Source organism: Amphiura filiformis, chromosome 8 (genome assembly GCF_039555335.1).
Source record: "Amphiura filiformis chromosome 8, Afil_fr2py, whole genome shotgun sequence".
NCBI classification, from domain to species: domain Eukaryota; kingdom Metazoa; phylum Echinodermata; class Ophiuroidea; order Amphilepidida; family Amphiuridae; genus Amphiura; species Amphiura filiformis.
This window is the reverse complement of record NC_092635.1, coordinates 70,573,672-70,598,240: the sequence shown is the minus strand read 5'-3', so window position 1 is coordinate 70,598,240 and position 24,569 is coordinate 70,573,672. Positions and strand designations below refer to the sequence as shown.

At 36.6% G+C, this 24,569-nt stretch overlaps 1 protein-coding gene across 2 annotated transcripts; it reads left to right on the top strand.

Moving 5' to 3' along the window:
• The first annotated feature begins 3 nt into the window (after window positions 1-3).
• On the top strand, window positions 4-24,569 carry LOC140159414 (uncharacterized). Of its 2 annotated transcripts, none has more exons than XM_072182885.1 (13): window positions 4-550; window positions 3,696-3,750; window positions 4,769-4,908; window positions 7,152-7,210; window positions 11,838-11,914; window positions 13,860-13,920; window positions 14,264-14,348; window positions 14,919-14,960; window positions 15,568-15,814; window positions 17,931-17,997; window positions 18,863-18,994; window positions 22,742-22,855; window positions 24,179-24,569. In XM_072182885.1, exons 1-13 carry the CDS (start codon window positions 25-27, stop codon window positions 24,398-24,400), a joined length of 1,827 nt encoding a protein of 608 aa, XP_072038986.1. In that variant the 5' UTR covers window positions 4-24; the 3' UTR covers window positions 24,401-24,569. The 2 variants fall into 2 exon arrangements, with proteins under 2 accessions (XP_072038986.1, XP_072038985.1); XM_072182884.1 differs by having other exon boundaries at window positions 4,766-4,908.

Sequence of the window (24,569 nt, the reverse complement as noted above, 5' to 3'; positions counted from 1 at the left end):
CCTGCAAGCAAGAGGCTATGCTCAATGATCCCTGAAGCACCAGCAGATGTCAAAGTCCCTGAAGATTGCAAGTCAGGAGTTGAGGATCCAGAAGCTGAGTCGGGTACTTCTGCACCTCCTGCAAGCAATAGAACTAAGGCTAGCTCAAACACAAACATCCCTGGAGTACCAGTAGATGTCAAGATCTCAGAGGATTGCAAGACAGGAGCTGAGGTTCCTGAAGCTGAAGCTGATATATCTGCACCTCCAAAAAGCAAGAAGCCAAAGGCTAGGTCAAACAAAAAGATCCCTGATGCACAAGTAGATGTCACGCTCGCAGAAGTTCATAAGTCAAGAGCTGAGGTTGCTGAAGCTGAAAATTCTGCACCTCCAGCAACCAAGAAGCCAAGGGCTAGGCCAAACACAGCAAAGAACAAACAAAGAAAAACAGGACAACGGAAAAGAAAGAAACAGACGGGGAAGAAAACAGGAAGAGTGGGTAGAAGTCCCCTGCCATCTTTTGATGATGATGATGACGATGTGTTTGTACCAATGGATAATTTGACAACAGGTAAGGGGGGTCTTGAGGGGGGAATGCGAAATTTTTTGTTGAACCAGGAGGGGAATTGTTACATTTTAAATGGAGAAATTCGGGAAAACAAGGGGGGAATCCGAAAATATTGATCGGACGCGAGGGGGGAACACAATTTTTTTGTCGATATTTTCCAAAACGCCCATTCCCCCTGCCATAAATAACAATCGGTCCCTAAGTTTCAGTGATAACCGTTACAATACTGTAAATCATACATTTTCGTAGTACATTCATTTTGCGCTTTTCACGCCCAACAAAGCTACCGCAAAAATAAAACATGCAAATATGTTCTTTTATGCCAGGGTCTATGTAAGAAAATCCAAAATCGCGAAATTTTTGCATTAAACTTTCATTTTAATTCTGCAAAGTAAGCTTGTGAGAATATTCCACAAAACAGGAAAATCACAAAAACTGATGTGCTCTAAAAATAGCAGCATGCATTGTACAATGTATATACAGTTTGTGTGTAGGTGGGTGTTTGTTTTCTGTGACAAATGTAGAGACATCTACGACATTCCACTCATAAAGTGCCAACCCACAGATAGAAGAGCGTTGTGTGTGTGTGTGTTTGTAATTACATGCAAACGAGGACCTGTATATGGATACACACATCACAAATGAGGACACACCTCCAACTGTGGACATCCTCAGTTGCATGGATATAACCAGGACATCACAAATAACGTAAAAATGCATTTAAAATGGGTCCATGTTTAGGGGGTACAGGATCCTTGGTTGGATAGTAAGTGGTCTGGTGTGTGGGGTAGGTCCACGGTGTGTCGATTAAAAACGGGTGTGTGCGTCCTTGGGTAGATAGGGGTAGGTCCACGGTGTGTCGATTAAAAACGGGTGTGTGCGTCCTTGGGTAGATAGGATTAAATCATATGCAAAAGGAGGTCCTCGGTTGCAGGTAATTGCAAGTAGTGGGGTGTGTGTATGTTTGTTCATCTCTATGTTGTAGTATGTTCACAGCGGGGTTCACAATTATCATACTTTGACTTTTAAATAAAGATCAATATGTGCAATTTGAGGCATATTTTTAAATAAATCAAGACTTAAAAATCAAAAATGAGAAAAAAAAAAGGAAATTGTTCTATACACCTATTGAAATCAATAAATAAGGCAACTAAATATTATATTATTTTATTTCCTATTTTTGTTTGACAAACCCAGAAATTTTATTCACGACTTGAGCTTTTTATTTATTATTAAATTTCTCCAATTTGAAAGATAGAATAAATCAGTGGAAAATTAGCAATTGGGTTACAGAATTTCTATAAAGTGCAATTAACTTATGTAATTGTGTTAATATTATGTGTGTTTTTTCCTTCAAGGAAGTTGGTACATATAAAGTAATCAGCCAGTTCCTGTATCGTGCCACAATTAAAGCAAAGTGTAGCTAACAAAGCATTGGAATTTAATGTACTTTTTCAGGAAGAAGCATTTTATTACCAATTGTGTTATAAATTGTCTCAAATTAAATGGGCTTTTCATTTCCACTTTATTGATTAATTAAGGAAACAATAATTGAATAACTCAACCGGAACAAAATTCAGATGCTGACATAATTTGGAACATGCACAACTGTGTTATGTCAATAAGTTACACTGTACATGTGTCAAATGTAAAAACGGTCTGATAAAGACAACATCTGATATTGAAGTACGGATAAAAGTCTATATACTCCGGCAAGTAATTATATTCATGAGCAAGTGAGACTGCAGAATTCGGAAACCATAGCTAGCTAGCACGCATGCCCAAGCTTCTTGTCATTGAGGATAGCCATAGCCACTTACAGAATAGAAGGAATTAGTTGCAGTATTTTATAAAATTATATGCAAAAGCTATTAAGGTTATTAATTATTTTAAACTGTTGTGATTTGGTAGTTCGCAGCATCTTACGAATGGTAGTGAGCTTTGGCAAAAACTGCATTGCTCAATTCATAGCGAGCGTGCAGAAGAATTAAAATATCACAGATTTACTTTTAGAGGTGCTGCGGTTCTTGAGTTACGTTGTAAATAGGGCTGAAACAACAACACTTTTGTAAAACGTACATAACTCATTAACAACAATAAATTAAGGGATCTAAAGTGAGCGTTTATTGCGTTTCGACAGTATTTTTTGTGGGACATGAGAGCACCTCAGACCTATCAAATTGCATTCTGAATACGAATCATGTCTTTCTGATATCAAATAATTTTCATTTTTTGAAAATCACAATATAATACAAATTTTATGACAAATTATAAAAAATTGATATTTTTCAAATTTTTGATATATAACAGTCCTCGAAGTAAATTATATAAATCTAATGACATATTCTTAAAGTGTATGTAGCAGGGAGGAAAAGCCGACGGTCAATTGAAAATTTTGACCTTTCATATTGATGATATGGATTTTTTTTCCAAAAAGACCTAATTTTTTTGGGTGTTTTGGGGAAAAAATCCATATCTTCAATAATGAAAGGTCAAAATTTTCAATTGATCGTCGGCTTTTCATCCCACCTACATACACTTTAAGTATAAATCATCAGATTTATAAAGTTTACTTCAAGTACTGTTAAATATCAAAAATATCAATTTTTAATGATTTACCATAAAATGTGTATTAAATTGCGAATTTCAAAAAATCAAAATTATTTGATATCAGAATGACATTCTTCGTATTCAGAATGCAATTCGATATGTCGGATGTGCTCTAATGTCCCACAATAAATACTGTCCAAACGTTCATACCCCAGCCCTTAAGCAAGTTTGCAAAGTATACGATTTGTAGAATGAACTTTTGCAAAACATCAAGGTGTTAATTTTCAATAATATATTGATCTAGATAATGCCAATCGATTTTTAGGTTGCTTCGACCAACAATACCTCGTCTGCCCTTAAATGATCGAATGGATTGTTAAATGCTTGTTGATCATTTGGTGAAGCAGCTGTCTTTATTAAGACAAAATATTTAGAATATATAATTCTTGAAGCTCTACTTTGGAATTATTCTTAGGGTATAGAACAAGGAAGCCCTATCTGCAATAGCTGCCCTGTAGACATTTGACCATTTGTGTATTCTATGTTGTACATACATGACATCTAGCAGCTATAATTTGTTTTGTATTATACATTGTAGGACAAGACTCCACTGGTGTTCAAGGTGTAATAAGCAACTCTCAATCATCCCATAGGTGAGTAAACAACATTATCATGTGTATGTGTGGGGTGTGTGTTTGTATGTATGTAGGGGTGTATTTATAAACACCGTCAAACGGGGACACAATCAGAGAAAAACAGGAGGCACAAAAATGCACTAAAAGAAATTTTATTTTAAATCGCATCCACTTACCTTTTGTCCATTTGCTCTTAAGATCAAATTTCTTTTTATTTGGCCTTATGGATTTGTTTGAAACTTTTAATTTCCTTACATTCAACTGGCTTCTGAAGTTCTCGGCATTTATTTTACATAAGATTATGTGATGATCCGATAGCCTAGGGCCTCTAAAAAGATGATCATATTCTTTTGGTGACGAGATAAGATCACTTGAAACATACGACCATGAGAGAGGTTAGGCACTCTAACTTGTTGCTGAAAACCAATCTCACTGAAGAAAGCAATTTTGATCAATTTATTGGTATTTTCTGGGGGGAAATGAAAAGGGAGATTTACTTAAAGCCATATTATAACATTTGCTGAGGAAGACGCCCTCACTGAATTTTTAAAATTCCTTTTTTACACTATTAAATTGTACTTTATTAAACCAATATACCCTGCAAAAATCAAGACTCTGGGTGCTGTAGTTTTCTCAAAATCCGAGATTTTGAATAAAACGCCGAATCCGGCGCTTTATTATTACGATGAAATTATTGGTCGAACGCATACACGATGTTCATAACACACACATGACACAGTACGTACACGGCGTGCGGGACGGTGATATACACAACAAAGGGTCGTACCACAACAGGACCGAAGGAGTGGTACGTATTGGCGACATGTGCGCTGGTAGTAAATTCCAATTTTCTTTGCTTTGCCGTAGTTGTTCGCCTCAAAAATAAAAGGGATATATCTGACAGTAAAGGCATTTTATGGCAAAGAAATGCTAATCTATTTTGTTTGAAAATGTTATAATATGGCTTTAAGATTCAATACATATTAGGCCTATATGTTAATTGCACCCACAATTTTCCTTGTAATAATTTCAGCAGTTCTGATATATTCAGCCAGAGCATGGCAGATATAGACCTGAATGGTGTGATGGATCATTCATATGATGATGCAGACTTAGAATCCAACCAGAGTTCTGATGACGACTTGCCAGATGTACTCAGTCAAGAGTCAAACAAAAGTAGGTTTAAAGCCATAATGTACGATCTTATAATATGAAATTTGTTTATTTTTTTCAAACCTGATTTTTTTGCATATTTGTAATGTTTACACATGTCCCATCTTGCACCTAAATGGAATAGGCCAAATTTGTTGTCTTTGTAGGTCAAGAGAGCAAAGTTCGACATATTATCATAATTTAAAAATCATGATAACATATTATCATAATTTAAAAATTATGATAATATGTCCTCCCATAGAACTGCATGTTAAATGGCCAAAATAACCAGTTGGGTTTCTTTCACTTTACCTTGTTATTTCAGCTTAAAATGGACAGCAACCCTTCCCGGCAGTTATTACTAATATTATTTCAACATTTTGAATAAAGAATAAGAAAATTAAAATTTGACAGAAATCGTACATTAAGGCTTTAATAGAAAGTTATTTTTAAACAAAAGCAATTTAATGTTGCGCGTACCTTTTCAAATCAACATCGGAAATGTTCAGTAAACCAGGTGTACATGCACCAGGCATGAACAGGTTGTAATGTGTAAATTCACATTAGTGCTCACCAATGACACTCATTATGCAAAGTGCAACCATGGCAACAGTGTAAGTGCTGCGCCAGAATTATTGGTCATCATAAATACACAGATTTTGATATAAAATTGGATTGATTGAGCCCATATTTATTGGTCGAGGCGAAGTCAAGTCCAATATTTTAAAACTCATAGTGAGACCAATAAATATTGGGCGTAAAGCATCCAATTTTATCATTATTATGTTTTGGATCCAATATTTTCACACACTTGGATTCATCAAAACATAATAATATGAAATATAGAATAGTTGGCAGACATAATTGTGAGATAAGTCCTTGTGAGATAAAAGATGCATATAAAGTGTGGTCACATTTCTGTATTGAGTTATGGTGATGGTATAAATGGTATATTATTTATCAAAGCACAACATCATTTATGAAACTAATTGTGTACTTATGCTAGCCTGATGGTTCGGGTCCAGTGGTCCTGACCTACCTTAGGGCCCCGGCTTAGGTTCTGAGGGGAAAGCTACCAGAAGCCCTTGAAGTTTTAGGTTCTATCAATCAATCACTGACATTTTTTATGTAGATACAGACAAAAAAATTGTGTTTTGTAACAGGATTTTTTAGGAAAAAATTGCAAATTGGTTTTTGTTTCTGAACTGAACACAAACTGATTCACATGTTTGTTTCAGCACCCCATCTGGATGCCCTCCCTTGCCCCCACCCCTCAGCGACACCACTGAAAGTAATGTGCAGTGGTGAGGGTTTTTGTGGTTTGACCACAGTATATATGTCCAACTGTTCACACATACCGTGTTCATGTACGAAAAGCAATTCTGTCTCCAATGTTCAACATTTACGTACGCATGACTGACTGTACTGTATACAAGGGCTAAAAATAAATTGATTGTGTACACAAGCTGTATATCTCAAATTGGCAGTTCTGTGAAGTTCACAGCATGCGATCTTGAAATTGGCAGTTCTGTGAAATTCACAGAAATTGAAATTGGCAGTTCTATGAAATTCACATCAAGCTATAGCAAGTGATATGAATAGCTTGTACTTAATCTAACTTGAGCTATGGTGAGTGACAGTGGCCATAATTCATTCGGTCAGGGTCGGTCTGCATGACATCTCATGGGACAGATCGCGCTTCTTCTCATTGGTTGTTTTTTTCAGGATTTGGCTGTTACATCAAGTGCCCTCTGACACGAAGGGGACACTTACTGTTGCACTCAATATGGAAAATCACAAAACATGCCATTATATACCCCTTGATAAAACAATTCCAAAAGTTCAATTTTTATCAGGAAAGTCAACTTCCAATAAAATTACCAAAGAAAAGGCAAATTCTGTGCTGAGAAAATTGACTGGAACTGATAGGCAGATACAAACCTATATTGATTTCGCAAGGGTTTGTAAGTGCAGTAAATGGAATAACCCCAACCGAGAGAATAAAGGCCTGTGTATATGTATCATAAGATATGGTGTCTTTTTTTTTTTTTTTGCGCTACGTTTATTTTTACGCTTTTCACGCTCCAAGCCGCTACCGAGAAAATCTTCTGTGTAAAATTCAATCTATGGAAGCTTGGAATCACAAATTTAAAAACTAGTGAAAATTAGCAACGTGTGAAAAATTACACACCTGAAAATTTCCATTATAACAGTATATTTTGTGGGAATCATATTTAATAGTGCATATTGATTTCTATTATTTACAGTCAATGAAGGCGATATCGTGTGGGCGAAGATCCGTAATTACCCCTTTTGGCCAGCTGTGGTAAGTGTGTTTGTGTAATGACGTGTACAGTTTCCCATCTCCATATGCTGCTGTTTAGCCGGGGTCAAAGGTTGTACTTTCCATATTTGGCATTGATCTGGGACTGCCTTTGGACAGGTGTTTTTTATTCCATGCAACGCTGCACATCCATATAAGGTCTAGACTATGGTATTGGTCGATTTTTGAGCAATAAAAAATAATGAAAATTATTATACTTAGTTAATATTATACTTGGGTTAATAGGATGAACAAATTGTTCGTCCTATAACCCAGAGAACTAAGTATAATAATTTTCATACTTATGTGACTGTGTGTATTTGTTATAAATATGCAGTACTGATGCCTTCCGCTAGGAATGTGATGAACACCATTCGAACCTAATACCTATAGATTAATATCTTCCGCTCTTCTCCAACATGCCTCTTTAGCTCAGTTGGTTAGAGCGTCGTGCTAGTAATACGAAGGTCGCCGGTTCGAATCCGGCCGGTTGCACTGGGTTTTTTGTGGTTTTTTGTTTTTTGTTTTTTTTGTTTTTCAATGTTTATGTGCACTGGCCTACTCTGGGGAAAGATTACAATTTGTTCAATAAAAAATAATGTTATTATGATGATAAATGCATTCCCCTATTGGTAAGCAATCAAATGTTCTGGGAAATAAGAATCGTAAAAATAAATATGTTTATCACTAGTCCCCATTCCAGAAAACTACAGCACTAATTTTTGGGATTTAAAAAAAAAAGCAAATTCTGCAAAGTGAAACATAGCTCACTCCTAATCATTCATTTAGTACTAACTGGAGTTCACTATTTTACTAATTTCTTGAAAAAAGAGCCAAAAACATGCATTTTCGGCATGTTTTCTGACAATCGAGTTAAAAAAATCAAAGACTTTGAAACAAGATTATAATGTTGAAATTTTGCTCTAATTTTCACTTTTTTGTGTGCCTTTAATTAAATGATTGATTATAAGAATGAAACGTGTCTTTCCAAAAAATTAAAATGCACAATTGGAAATTAGACTTCGTACAAGTCTCTAAACTTGATTGTCACAACATGTGAAAACCCTAAAAATCCATGTTTTTGGCCCTTAAGGTAGGAAACTCGGTTCCCACACGTCGGCAAGGAAAAAATTATAAAAAATATTCCGCCTCCTAGTGCACACCTCTTGATTTTTATGAGTAACTACACACCCCAATGCTTGAAACCACAAAATATTTGAGTTGCTAATCTGCATTAATTAATGAATATCAATTAATTAGTTCAACCTTAATTTTACGACTAATAATTATTGCTAGCAAAAACTTCAACTCTGATTCCAACTTTTACTATTGGAAAAATTGTAAATAAATATTATCTAAAATCTCTCGCCAGCTTTTTCGCCTAAGTCCACTAATTACGTAATAGCACGTGTTTCTAGTCTGAAAATATTGATGTCATTAAAAATTTATTTCTGCTTTTAGAAGCTGAAAAGTAACAAAAGCTGGCGAGAGAATTTAGGTAATCTTGTTATGTTTAACTTTCAATTTAAAAAAAATGTCTACATTAAGTCAATTTTTGTGACAATAATTCTGAAAATCCCCTATTTTATGCATTTTTTACAGAAAACACTTTTGCGTGTGTAAGTGTCCAAATATTACGTAGCAAGTTGCAAATTTCATTCATAAAGAAAGATCTATTTATAACAATTAATCTTTGCTACTTCAAAAGTCTCTGACCAAACACTAATACTTTCACTGGGTGGGAAAACACTATTCAGATAAATCCTTCAAAGGTAAATAAAACTTTTTTCCACTATAACAGGGAGTCTTATTAAATATTGTCGTAATTTTGCTCGCTGCCGTCTTCTTTTTTCTTGCTCGCGTAATGCGTGTTATCGCACTTGGAAAAAAATATTTAGGCGATGCCCGGCGCTGCATGGCTCCTTTAGTTGTAGTTTGTACAGCGTTGAATGGAACAGGTCCATGGCGAAATTATGAAATTTACCCGATGTATGTAAAACCCAATAATAATGGTTCAGTTTTAGAAACATGCATATCTCCACTTTATTTATGACTTTGAGGTATTGGATATTAACCAAATTGACTGGTAAGTTAATTGTGCACGTAAACTAGTGAAACTTTGGAATCAAATAGCTCCGTATATCGTGTGGGGGTGTGTGTGTGTGAGTATAGGAAATGCTCACAGCTGACCTCCCGATCCCGGTGACAATTTCAAGAGGCCGGGGAGTCGCTGTGCACGAGTATGTTGAATTTTGTCGCTCGCTAAATGTTATTTCATATATTCTTACTGTACAACTCATAGCATTCTAAAAATTTCCCAGAAAAATTAGACAAAAATCCGGGACAAAAATGTTCAATGAAACTACGCTACGCAATGTTATTATTGCACGATACTATTGTGATTGCGCAATATCAATGAGACGGCTAAGTTAGTGAAAATTGACATTTAGTTTTTTGCGGATTCAGAACGATTTAAATGATGCCCCGATCTGTAATTTGGGGAAGATATTTATTACAGGATAGGGCACAATTAAGGAAATTTTGAGGGGATTCGGTGCATGACACGATAGCCGACGATCCGACCTTAATTCATAAATTTTATAGTGAAATTTAACATTTGTTGCCAGTTAGAACTAAATGAATGATTAGGATTGAGCAATGTTTCATTTGGCAGAAGTTGATAATATTTTTTAATCACAAAAATTTAGTGCTGTATTTTTCTGGAATGGGGAGTAGTAACATATTCAATAAATGGACATGAAAAGGTTTTTATTACTCTCAATTAAAATGTAGCTACGTTAATGCACATATGTCTGCATAATTATAATGAGGGATCACTTATTGCACAATTCTGATTTCAGAGCTACACATGTAGTGACCACGAAATCCCAAGTAAAAAATCAAATATATGCATTTGATTTTTAGCCAAAAATTAGGATCATTGGGTGGTATTTTCAATTTTTCAAAATATTAAACTTTGCAATTTCAGAATTTATGTCCAAAATCAATTTTATTCTGTAATTTACTGGACCCTTGTATGCAAAACACACAAAAGTTCGCAATTTTACCCTGTTTTGGCCTCAACTATGGTGTTTTTTAGCTAAAAATGAAGATAAAAGAGGGTCATTGGCTGTAGCTTCCATGCATGGCATTGGGTGTTAGCAATAATGAAAAAGGTGGGTCATTGGGTGGCAGATTTGTAGGGAAAAAGGGGGGGGGGACCGGGGGTGCATTAACAGGCACATGTCACGTGTCAATACATGCAAGTTTATGGAAAAAAAGAGGAATAGAGGTTAATTTTTCACAAATACACAAAATATCACTCTCTCAGTTGGGCTCTGAGTCTGATCATTGTGTCACAATTTTATTGATTGTTCATTAAACAAATTGGAATTTGTGAAACGGGCCAGCTTCAAAAAGCAGGTTAATAGCTATCTAGGCGCCAACCCGTCAGCTTTATCATAATGATAACAGCTGTTAATGCCTTGATATGTCTGGACATAAATAAAAAAAGTTTTTTGAAAAAGTTAATTTTTCAGGTAAAAGGCGCTAATATTACGCTCTCAATTGGAATCTCAGTGTCATCATTCATTGTTTCATAATTTTCTTGTTTGTTCCACAGATGATTGAACTTCATTCATAACTTGATTTTTTAACACATTCTGAAGCCACAATGTTGGGCTGGGCCGATTGGCTAGTGGTTATTATTACAGGTCCTGTAAAAAGATGAACAAAATAAACTTGATAAACCGCAGAGCATGATGGGATACACCTACATGTATCAGCTGCTGTGGGTTCAAATAATGCATATCGGGTTGACGCGCATGTGCTTATATTGTAACATATAACATGGCTAAGAACCAATAAAATTGCAGGATCTTCCTCAAATGATTTTAATTAATTGTGTTATATTTGTGTATATTCTCAGTCATCCAGGTAAATAAAATATCAAGTTGATTTAAATTAAATCTAGTCAACTGGACTTACTATTTATTGACTGGCGACGTTTCACATCCTATCCTGGATGCTTCCTTAAGCCGTCTGATTTTTCGGCGGCGATTGGTCAGTGACCCGTGACGGGGTCACAGAACTGAGACGTCGAGGGATCTTTTGGATAGCAGAACTGTAGGCCCCCGCCAAGTTGTGGCGCAGACCTCCTCCTCTGTTCAGAGATGGCTCCTCCCGCTTCACATAAACAGCCTGAAAGAGGCTGTGGGTTCAGTGAAAGAGGCTGTTTATGTGAAGCGGGAGGAGCCATCTCTGAACAGAGGAGGAGGTCTGCGCCACAACTTGGCGGGGGCCTACAGTTCTGCTATCCAAAAGATCCCTTGATCGCTCAGTTCTGTGACCCCGCCACGGTCACTGACCAATCGCCACGAAAAAATCAGACGCTTGAGGAAGCATCCAGGATAGGATGTGAAACGTCGCCAGTCAATAAATAGTAAGTCCAGTTGACTAGATTTAATTTAAATCAACTTGATAATTAATTGTGTTAGTTGCATTTTGAGTGAAAAGCAAAGTTCCAGTTAGAAAGTAAATTATAATTTTAGATTTTTTAAATGTTCAGGCAATTTAAATGCACATTGTAAGTGTAGATAACAAAATCAATATTTGTATGATTTTTTTGCAGGTCAAGAAGTTGTATAAAGCTCATGGAAAGGCATCTGTATTCTTTGCCGGAGAGCTGAATAAAAGCACCCAAAAGGGGTGAGTGTGATGGTTTTCTTATCAATCAGGGATCAGTAATCTACAGCCTTGCTTTCAAAATGTATGGTGCAAGGATGAAAATAAGAGAGCTTGAATCAGGGACCAATTTACAAGAAAAAAGTGGCCCCTGGTTCACCAAGATTTGAAGAAACCAGGGGCCACTTCCAATTACCAAGGGGCCAATAAAAATAAATATATGCTGATAAAGCTGGATGGGTTAAATAAGCACTATTTACTTTAAAATTTGATATTTTTGGTTCACTATCCAGAGGGCAAGTTTTGTGAGAAAAGTGTCTCCTGGTCAACTACAAATGAGATGGAACCAGGGGCCATTGCAGAGTTTCTGGGGGCCAAACGGCTCCCGTCTCCCGCTTAATTTCACCCTTGGTATGGTGTTTTTACAGTGTCATACCGCTGAACAGCATGCTGCTTGGTGAATGCCACCAGCAGTTCTAAGCCATCACTGCAAGTAGCATTCACCAGGCAGTAGTACACCCTGTTGTTGCCCTTTGTTCATTGCTCAAAGATTGTGACCCCTGCTATCATATATCATGGGACAATACATACATACATCGATTTATATTGCACCTATACAATTTTAGCTCTAGGCGCATTACAATGAGAGAAAACAAAGAAAGAAATGGCAATGACAAGAAATGGATCAAATTTGAAAAAGATGGGTTTTTAAAAGCTTTTTGAAGCTGGCCAGTGTTTGGGCCTCCCTGATGTTGCATGGGAGGTTGTTCCAAATTCGAGGACCAAAGGAAGTGAAGGCGTTATCACCAGCTAATGCTCAAAGATTGTGACCCTTGCTATCATATATCATGGGACAATGCTCAACTTGTTTTATTTCACTTGTGCAACACAAAATAAATTGAAAGATACAATATATATGACACGGTCTGGTCCATGGGGGTCAAAGGAGGCATTTTTGAAAATTGAGTTACTGTAATTATTACATTATACATACAATAGGCTGTCATTTACTGAAAACACCAAAGGTCTAGCATACTTGGTTCTAAAGTTATGACATTTTTTATGTCTATTTTCTTATGTATTTTATTGTTTTTTACTCCATATTTTTACCTTAATCTCAGTTTCAAATTTGCCGCCTTTGGCCCCCATGGACCAGATTGTGTCACATATATGATTTGAGTCCTGTATTCTTTATTTTTAGGTTTTAATGTTGTCAGGACATATGAATCAGCTTAATCCCATGAGAACTACCTGCTGATTGGCCAAAATGAAGTTTTCATTATCAATTGGACCAATCAGCAACATTGTTAGAATAATTTCACCACACAAAAAATTGGGGTGAATTATTTGCAAAGCTCCATTCTGATTGGTGATTAAAGTGAAGATATCATGTAATTGACCAATCAGAGGCAATGTTAGATTGGCAGGTAGTGCTCATGGAGTTAACCATGGCCTTCTTTCATGTTTTCAATGGTGAATAGGTTTTGTTTTTTGAAAAATTTTAAGTGTGACTAATGTACATGAGGGTTCTACTGCATGACATGCAGGAGTTTTGACACAAATCAAGGCTTTAGAAGAAGAGAGCCTTAACTCATGATGACCAGCTCTCACAAAATGAGCATAAAGTTTGCAAAAGTAACTTTCTGAGAGATTCCAGATTTGAAATCCTTATTTTATACCCATACCCATTAACTTCATGTCAAACATATTAGGATGGCTCCTTGCTTTGGTTTTTATAAATCAGTATTTCCTTCAGAATTTCTTTTGTTTTCTATTATTTTTTCCCATGATTAATGTAATGTATCTTCTATAGTGTACTTTTGTCTTTAAGCTCATTTTGTGGGAGCATGTGATTGTGAGTTACGGCTTTCTGGCTCTCAACCCTCAAAATGTTTTTTTTTAAATTGGGCTTTATCATTCATTTCAAGTACTCCCAAATTATAGTGTTTTGTTTTTGTGTTCCTTACAGCAAAGGTGTATCAATGAAGGGAATGAAACCCTATTCATGCTCAGAAAAGGACAAATACATCGTAAGTAGACAATATTTTCAATTCATTCATTCCTTCATTCATTCATTCATTCATGCAGTTCATCCCTATCACTAGCCCAGGGCTCTTGATTTTAAATTAGGCTGGGATGTGCGACTGGGACTCAGAAAACTTAACCTGAAAATATCAAGTTATCAAAAGTTGCTGGACTTGGATGAAATTTTTTTTGTTCAAAATTAAGGTAAATGTGCCAAATTCTGAAAAAAAAATTGCAAATAAGTTGTTTTTTTAATTATTGGGGTTTTTTAACAGAAAGAACAGTTTTGGTCCATCGACGAATGTAAAATGAAGTTTGTCTTTTTTTTTGGTTGTTGTTATTTCTTAGGATACTGGGTTAAAACATCCTAAAGTACCCAAAGAAGAGTTTCAAGAGGCAGTCGACTTGGCTGAGAATTACATCACCAAGAGAGGTAAGTATGGAAGATATAGTTTGATCATCTCGTAATCGGCGGGCCTTAAAACATCTCGGATTAGTATCAATATATTTTATTTTGAGAATTGCCTTGTGACATCTTGCCAGAAACATCACAAATTATTAATTGAAGTCCTGGACTTTTGAATACTTTAACAAGCAAAATATAGACCAGACAGGTCACTCTTAATGCCGGTCTACTTTTCAGCGTAGTGGCAAAAGCTAACAATTCCTGCCAATAACAAGCTGATCAAAGTATAGACTGAGATGTGAGAATAAACCTGGGATCAATTACATTTAATATTCGACCCTTGGTACATGTATAATATTTAAGCCGGCATATAATGCACATTATCATACTAGGTAATCGCAAGGAGCGTGACATTTCTGTTTGTTCATCAGAAAAAACAATTGCCGATATATCAGTAAGAAATATCACTAGCATCAGGCGCCAAATAGCAACTTCCGAGGCAACTTTGTAGCATCATTGGTAGCTTTGAGTAAATGTTGTCTGGTATAAATATCATAAAAATGCATTTCAATTTGTTGTTGTTTATTATATTTACAGGTCTTGGAAAGGCACAAGGTGCCAGCTTTTTTACCATCAAAGGTGAGTATTCAGTGATTTTTTTCTTACAAATTTGTTTTGAACATAGAAGCAGCTTATGTTGAGGTTTGGAGGGGTTCCGATATTATTTAAGTATATACCAGCAGCCTCAAGAAATTTAATTCATTTTGTCTGCAAAAATGTGCTCTTTTGTTGTGGTAGGATAGTGTGTGAATAAAGAAAATCATGATAATAGCTTAATAGGTGTTGAAGGGAATTAGCAGGTAGAGAAAAAAAAAGAATCATTTTTGGCATTGATGAATAAAAGAACCCGTAACTCATTCTACCTTGGATCTTTTTAAGTAGAGGCAGTTGGTCGGTATTTTTTTCTTCTTGTTGTTGTTGTTGTCGGTATTTTTTTTCATTGTTGTTGTTGTTGTTGTTGTTGTTGTTGTTGTTGTTGTTGTTGTTGTTGTTGTTTTGTTTTGGTTTTTTGCAAAAAGAACTAAACTTAAATCTGTAACAAAACTTTTTAACTTGCTCTGCTCAATGTTTTATTACTCAAAGTAAAACCACCATCCATAAATATTGTTTGTTGACATATTGTAGCGTCTCATGTGCATAAAACTTCTTTTTCATATTATTTACCCGGATTATTTATTTTTTACAGATTACAGTGATACTACCCCAACCAAATCAACTCTATCGCTTACCTGCACACCATCAATGAGGGCTGGATTACCTCTTCATGATACCCCATCCTCTCCACTCACTCCACCATGTGACACCCCTGATAAGGGCCTAATGGATTCACCCATTTGGAAAACTGGTAGAGCTCTAAGTGAGAATCTGGACCAATCCATTGAAGAAGAGGGGGATGATAGCTCCTCAGATGTAGATGAGGAAACAATGGAAAGGTAGACTTTTGTCAGTTGTATTTAATGCTTTGAAATAAAACAAAGTCATGGTTTTTACCAAGACTATTGACCCATGGCATGGATCTGCCATCTTGCTACAAAAATTGCATGTTCAACTTGTACATTTTTGATTTCTGGAACTAATATTGATCGGGGATCAGATGACTGTATCTGGATTAGGCTTTTGGTAAATTCATGTTACACATGCATTATTTTTTAATTAGAGAACAAGGGGTCAATGCTTTACCTATAGAAGACAGCATATCAATTTTTGTCTCGCCTGATAAGGCAGGAGACTATATAATCACTTTTCCGTGTGTATGTGTGTAGGGGTGGGTGCGCTTGTTTTCACCTACAAACGTGGACTTTAAGTCCACACTTATGTAGTGAAAAACCAGAAACTGCGAAACGTGTGTGTGTGTATGTGACAAATTTGGTTAAAGTTTGCTTTCCGCCTATTTTCTCGGAGACTATGAGTCGCACGTTCCTCAAACTTGGTGGGTGGGTGCATCTTGAGCCGAGACAGAACCGGTTTGTACCCGGGTTTGTATCATCTAGGGGTCATCTGAGGTCAAATTTGTAAAAACTGTCATATGGCCATGAAACTTGGTGGGTCCAGTCAACATTTAAAGCCAAATTTTTGGAACGTCATTTCGAGGTCACCAGAGGTCATCTGAGGTCAAACTAGCAAAAACTGTCGGATGGGCATGAAACTTGGTGGGTACAGTCAACATTTAAAGCCAAATTTTTGGAAGGTCATTTCGAGGTCACCAGGGGTCATCTGAGGTCAAATTAGTAAAAACTGTCGCATGGGCATGAAACTTGGTGGGTACAGTCAACATTTAAAGCCTAATTTTTGCAAGGTCATTTCGAGGTCATCAGGGGTCATTTGAGGTCAAATTAGTAAAAACAGTCGTATGGGCATGAAACTTGGTGGGTACAGTCACCATTTTAAGCCAAATTTTTGGAAGGTCATTTCGAGGTCACCAGGGGTCGTCTGAGGTCAAATGAGTAACAACTGCTGGGTGGGCATGAAACTTGGTGGGTACCGTCAACATTTGAAGCCAAATTTTTGGAAGGTCGTTTCGGGGTCACCAGGGGTCATCTGAGGTCAAATAAGTAAACACTGTCATATGGGCATGAAACTTGGTGGTTACAGTCAACATTTAAAGCCAAATTTTTGGAAGGTCATTTCGGGGTCACCAGGGGTCATCTGAGGTCATATTAGTACAAACTGTCGTATGGGCATGAAACTTGGTGGGTACAGTCACCATTTTAAGCCAAATTTTTGGAAGGTCATTTCAAGGTCACCAGGGGTTGTCTGAGGTCAAATGACTAACAACTGCTGGGTGGGCATGAAACTTGGTGGGTACCGTCAACATTTGAAGCCAAATATTTGGAAGGTCATTTCGGGGTCACCAGGGGTCATCTGAGGTCATATTAGTACAAACTGTCGTATGGGCATGAAACTTGGTGCCTACAGTCTACATTTAAAGCCAAATTTTCAGAAGGTCATTTCGAGGCCACCAGGGGTCATCTGAGGTCAAATTAGTAAAAACTGTCGGATAGGCATCAAACTTGGTGGGTACAGTCACCATCAGCCAGATAATCGTGCCCAGCCAATAACCGCCCAATTCATTTACCTCTACCAAAAGTAATTGCAAATACAGGCGGTTGCAAAAGCAGGCGAGACTCGTGGTTCGAGAACCGCCTTGTTTAGTGGTTATGATTGTCGACCGTACTGTGATGCGCCGCTAGCTAACCCTGTATGCCGCCCTCTTTGATTATTATTATGCTGTTATCCTCTGATCTCCATTAAAAAATTGATAATCTGCCCTCTATTATGTACAGCATTGATCCCTTGTTCTCTAATTCAAAATTGATGCATGCATAACATGAATTTACCAAAAGCCGAATCCGGATTCAGCCGTCTGCCAAATTCATAACAATATTATGTATTGATCCAATCAAAAATGTGGAAAGAATAGCCAGTATTAGCCTGAAGGGGTTTAAAATTGCTGAGAGATATGTAAAGCTCTCTATTTTGATTGGTTACTCAAATAATTATATCATGCAGTTATCCAATCAGATTAACTGTTTCATTTGATTATTGCAGAAGGAAATCCTTGAACAAATTTCAAGATCGCCTGGTGCGATATATTACCAAAAGACCACACGCTAAGGTAAGTGAACACTGAATCACAGACACAACACGTTTCACCAAAAAATATTCAAATTTCAGGTTATGTAAAAAATATTTTTTTGCAAAAATGTTTGTTCAAACTGTTTTAAAATAGTATTAGCATGAAAGTTCATCTGTATTGGTAATCCATATATAGAAAGATTTAAACTCTTGATCTCAATACAAAATATTTACCTCCGTAATTTTCAGCTGTTGCTACTACAGCCCGATCGTGCACTCTAGAAGTGTGACGTAATGACCGGGTCATAGACCTTTGGTAACTTGTAGCACCCTCCGTCTTTGTTCAGAGATGGTTGGTTGGCCCTGATGTGGATGGCCTCCTTGACTCCTCTCTCAAACCAGCGAGGTTCCCTATCCAAGATTTGGACTTTGTCCAGGTAGACGTGATGGCCCGGTGACTCTATGTGGATATGTTTGGAAACCTCAGACGAAGTTGTGCTAGGACGTCTGTGTTCGAGAAATCTGGTCAAGTTACCAAAGGTCTATGGTCATTCCGCTGACGAAGGCTGTAGTAGCAACAGCTGAAAATTACGGAGGTAAATATTTTGTATTGAGATCAAGAGTTTAAATCTTTCTATATGTTTTAAAATAGCATTAGATTAAAGACTCCAATGAGGAATTAAGCAACTTATGGAATAAATCTGTGTAATCCTTCAATATCAGTTTTCTGTGCTATGTTAATTCCGTGTTCTTTAACAGGAAAGATAAATCTAATGTACTTCCGGACAGTGATGATATAATGATTCATATATTTGGAATGGATAATACCATGCATAAACAGCCATGTCAGAATATCTTTGGAGGAAAATCATAATTTATTTGATATTCTTTTTCCTATTTTGTAGGAACATTTGGTGAACATATTCCACAGAAAAGTAAAGTCCTTGAGGCATGAGTTGTATTTCACTGCTGGGTCGGAGGCACAAACTAAGTTGAAATACCTGAGAGGATTTGGACCAATCACAGATGATGATAAGGTGGGTTTAGAGCAAAGAGATTAGACCCAGAGAGTACCAACTCTGCCATGTCACTCATGGAGGGCAAAATAGTGTACCACCTGATTATTTGTGACCGTCCCACGGCGAATGAGCCGTAAATTCCTCCCCGGTCAATTTTGTTTTATTTCGTGTTTAAAAATAAACATCATAAACTTAAAAATGGTATATCATTTGACTTCAAACGATATCCAGAAGCGGGGTTATGGTTTGTTAAACTTTGCTCCTTCAACAAAATGATAGCTTTTTACATTTTTACATGTGTCTCTTTTTCCACATTGTTGGCAATAAATATCAAACAGTCATAATTGGCGGTCATTTCAAATCATCCCCAAGTCAACGAGGTTTAAGAAAGTTCTCTCATTGTTAATTGTTGGTTATGCATACCTGTACAAAATACAATGCCTGGTAACCCACCACTTGAACAGGATTTAGCAATATAAGCAAACAAAGACCAGAGCTATTAAAAGTTCTATAGCCATCTAAGGTAGAAGCTTATTATCCACTTCAACAATAGGATTATTGATTAGTTTTTGACTATCGAAATGAGACGGATGTCGGGCCAGCTTAAGTTACCGATGAATCTGACCTTCGTACACATTTTACACCGTAACTCAGAATACAATTTAGGGAATTTACGGCTCATTTGTGCTGCCGGGTCACATTTTGCCAGTATCTCCCAGTAAACTTCAAATTAAAGTATGTTTTTGTTTGCATTCTCTGTATAATACCTGTGCTGGTGACAATGTTTGTTCTACTTTGTTCCATCGAATGTTCTATGGGAATGCTCCTGAGTTTACTATGCCAACTATACTGCGCCAATAAAATATCTTCACACTTAAAAATAATCACAATTTCAGAATTGAACAATATTGGGGTAAATCTGTTTTTTAATAGATGCACTATCTAATCCTGCACATTATGACACCACATTGAATCCAATGTGACCTCAAGAAGTAAAGTTACAAGCAATTAAATAGATGAAGGTCCAGTTTTAAAAGTGAAAAACAAGACGCAAAAAGATTCTAACAAGCGAAACAAAGAGACAACACAGTTTCTTAATTGAAGCGTTATTTAAAGCAGTTTTTGTTTCAGTTTTTGCTTCTCTGTACTTTTTATAACTTTCACTTTATTTGTTAGTTCTTTTGTTTCAGTTTTCTTTCGTTCCTTTTGTTTTAAATTAAAGCCAAACGCATAAATTAAGCCATTCACCACTCTCAAACCAGATATCTAGTCTATGGAGTTTTGAATAAGCCAGTTTGTCACTTTTATAACTGGACCTTCATCTAATCAAATGCTTGTAACTTTGCTTCTTGAAGTCACATTGGATTCAATGTGGTGTCATAATGTGCAGGATTAGATAGTGCATTCTATTGTTCAGTTTGGAAATTGTGATTATTTTTCCAAGTGTAAGGATACTCTATTGGCACAGTAAACTTCCTGACCAGCTCCAGACTGACCCTTGTCTTCGCCGCTCAGATCACACAACCTCGCAGATCAAATTACAAGATCTAACCGTGTTAGTCATGAGCGGTCCTTCATTCCATCTACAGCCCGCACATGGTATGCACTCTCGCCTCACATTCCAGGAATTGTGAAACGGACCAGCTTCAAAAAGGAGTTTAACAGCTATTTTGGCGCCAATCCGTCAGCTTTATCGTAACGATAACAGCTGCATCTGCATCTGCTGATATACTGCCCAACACTCCTTGTTGCTGTATGCAGGTGGAGTAATCCGAGCAGGGTTTAGTGTTATTGCCTTAATATGCTTTGACATTTAAAAAAATGTGTGCACAACCTTTGTAACACTTAAGCATAAAGAGGCAAATTATTGATATAAAATTTGATTGATTGAGCCCATATTTATTGGTCTCGCTATGAGTTTTAAAATGTTGGACGAGACCTAGTCAATGTAACTGGCCAAATATTCAGAAAATAATAAGAAAATATGTGCTACTTTTGATCATATTTTCAAATATTTATCTTGAAATTTTTAAAGTAGGGTGTCAATTTAAAAGATGACGTTTATCACCTTTTGCATTTGAACATCAACAAGGGGAGATTTCTACTCACCTTTTTGCATGAGGTCCCAGGTTCAATCCCAGGCTGTGGTAACTGGTTGTCCCTGTTGTCAACAAAGCAATTTTCACGATTATCGACAAGCATGGACCAATTGTCGACAAAAACTAATCATGAAAAAAATTAAGAGAAAAGCTAAAGATATGCTTAGCATCACAATTATTAACCATGAAATAACTGCATCAGTCTTCTATTTCATTTGTAATTCTCACGTTTCACAATATGATGCACCGCCAGCAGTTGCTCTTGGCAGTCAAATTTTTGACTCCAGAGTCGGCATCGCCGTTCTAGCTGCTATTGAATTTTCATGTGAGTGTGATAATAATTATGTTGAAAACAGCTCACGAAATATTCCCTGTGATCAATAGATAGAAAATGGATCTACTATAATTGTAAATTGTTGTTTTAGTGTGCATTCGCATGTAACATCATTATAATTACATTTAAACCCTGTTTTGTGTTAGTATGCGCGCTTTGGATTTCGGCATTTTCTCATAATGCACTGCATATTTTGGCCTCGACCCAGCGACCGCTGGAGGCGCTTCGTATTGTGAAACGCGAGAATTGGTGCAGATTATCTTTCCATTAAAAATTCCAATATTTTGATGATGGGTAATTGCATATATGTAGGTACATGTATATGGTAATATTTTGAACTTAATATTTTACTTTATTGATGTATTGCATTGTCGAGAACTTGTTGACGACGTCAGATCATGAGATTTGACGATTGATGAAGATGTAAATTCTACTCGACAACAGCCCTACTGATGTGGAAAAAGTCTGAATTTAATTGGCAACATCTATAGATTAAATTCGGACTTCCGCTCCCGTCCGTGGTCCATTTAGAATTGGGTAAATGAATCATGAGAGTGCTCATTCCTTTGGAGGGGATGTTAAGCTGTGATCCTGTTTATAGATAGTCACATCTATATCACAGTCAGTTTCTAACAGAGTAGAGTGATTCCCCCTGGCCATTCCCATTCTGTCCCTTGGCACAGTGTTTTTTGTGGGACCTGAGAACACATTAGACACACCAAATTGCAATCTGAATTTGAGGAATGTCCTGATGATGTCTAATAAATTAGATTTTTTGAAATTTGCAATATTATACAAATTTGATGGCAAATTATTAAAAATTGATATTTTTTAACATTTGTGATGCGATCAAGCAAAATCAGTCGGAATTCGGAAGTATTGAATTTTCAGTTTCTTATAGGATAGTAAAAAGCATTTACAAAGCTGCATTTTGCAGTAAACCGCATTGAAATTGAACAACCAGTTCTAAAGGTAAGAGTTTCCAAAACAACAGGAAACCAAAGGAAATGTTTTCTCTGTTTGGCTATATATCAAAATCAATATATCAGAGTTTCAACTGATTTTGCTTGATCGCGTCACATTTAACAGTCTGGGATGAAAAGCTGAAATATTGATCTTTCAAATTTTGTATTGCAGACACATTTTTTTCCCAAAAGACCTAACATTTTTGGTCTTTTTGGGAAAATATTGTATATTATGTGCTCTCATGTCCCACAAAAAATACTGTGCAAACATTGCTATTCGAGCCCTTAAGCAGTCAAATCAAAATAAATAAATAAATAAATCTAATCATAATATTCATAATAACTTGATTTTCTTTTATCATTACAGCAAGATGAACTTATCAGGTTTTTAAGAAAAGCGTATGAAGAAAACTGTTCTCAAACTGACAAAGATGATTGTGTAGTACTGACAAGTTACTTAATTGATGTATGGTTCCCAGAGGTAAGTACTCGCATATATATAATGTATACAGGGATGTGTCGCTCTAATGGGTCACCTTTTTGCAAGAAAACCCTGATTTGAGAAAAAAATCCCTAAACATGGGTCCTGATTTTTTTTTAAATGGGTAACAACTGTCAAATCAGCCATTTTTTAGGTGAAAAAATACCTGGGCACTGTCAAATCAGCTGTTTTTTAAGGTAGAAAATCCCTAAACATGGGTATGGGTTTCAGCAGAGTTCCAGACACCCCTGTCAAAATGTTATTTGAGTACCCCTTGCTTTTATATATTTATCATTATTACGTTCAGAGGTACAATAAAAAGTAATATATGGATTACTGTCTTGAGGTAGTAGGCATACAGACAATATCAGCAATATCTTTCACCAAAATTTAAGAACTGGGAAAAGGATTCTTTTGATCTTTACTGTTTGTACAAAGAATACTTAAGTTAATTTTGATAGTGATTTAGCCAGAGAATCTTTTGAGTGCAGCAATTTGAAAAAGACTTTTCTTTTAACCCTAATGCCCCAGTTGCTTTTTGGCAAGGGGAAAGGAAAGGAGGAAAGAAAGAAAGAAAAAGAAGAGAAAACTTTTTTTTCTCAGGTGTGGTTTTGAACCCCCGACCCTTCTGGTGCCACGCCCGTACACGGCCTACCTTGCCACAGGGGTGTAGCTTGCCCGGTCAAGCTTACCGTCGCCATATGACAGTTTGCATGATGACGCAACAGTATCATGTGGGATACCTGCTTGTGCCTACGCTTTCTGAATTGAGGTTTTTTGATGTTTGGTACGGTTAGGGTTAATGCAGGAACACACCTGTTAAAAGTGCTTTATTTTAAAGTATGATTCCAAACATGCGGAAGCCAGATTTATTTGTGATTGGAATGCAGATTTTGATTTATAGACCAGATTTAGATTGGATTAATTTTCAGCCTTTTCACAAGTTGACCTCAAATGACATTTGACCTCAAATGACATTTGACCTCAGTATATGGGGCCTTCAACACCATCATTAAAATGAAGATTCCCAAGGGCAGCTATGAAAGTGATAACTAATATTTGTCAAACGACCTTCAATACAAATTTTAAACTAAAAGAAGAAATGCACCTAAAGTTTGGTTACAGCTTCACTATGGTAATCAGATGACATATTGGGACCCCTATGCGTATTTGTTTAGAAATATCCTGCCAGACCCAAGCAGTTTCAGGTCGGGTTTATTGTTGGCAGGGATTTCAGGGCACCCCGCAAGACTCTTAATTTGTATTTGCTCAAATACAGTTGTTTATCAACTTTTTAATTTTTTTTCCTTCACTTTCCTACAGGTTATAATATTTGCCTTACAGAAGACTCAGCGTGTGGGGCACAAAAGGGCCGAACAACTCTTTATTACAGAAGCCAAGAATGCCATGGAAATAACGGGTGGACTAGATATTCATATGCCGTCTTACCTTACGGAAGAGGAAAAGAGAGAATTGCTGGATAACGTCCCTAAGAGAGCTGCACGCCAGCTGGGATTCGATCCGGAGCAGCTTGGCCTCTCGTGATATGGGGGGCTCAATTAATTACGTACCCTATTGTCCGTAATAAATGCCCGGGGATGTGCAATTTTTCGATGGGGGGGTGTTTATTATTAGAGGTTAATTTTGAAAATCGCTATGTAAGCTTAACCACCTTTGTTTCAAATTCAAAATGGCAGCCGATATATATAGTGTT

Bases quoted from the DNA above. Each gene is read 5' to 3' on its own strand.
- LOC140159414 (XM_072182884.1), top strand. From the start codon at position 25: ATGATCCCTGAAGCACCAGCAGATGTCAAAGTCCCTGAAGATTGCAAG. The intron at 13,921-14,263 runs GTAAGTAGACAA...GTTATTTCTTAG, and splicing joins CAGAAAAGGACAAATACATC to GATACTGGGTTAAAACATCC. The intron at 18,995-22,741 runs GTGGGTTTAGAG...TTATCATTACAG, and splicing joins CAATCACAGATGATGATAAG to CAAGATGAACTTATCAGGTT.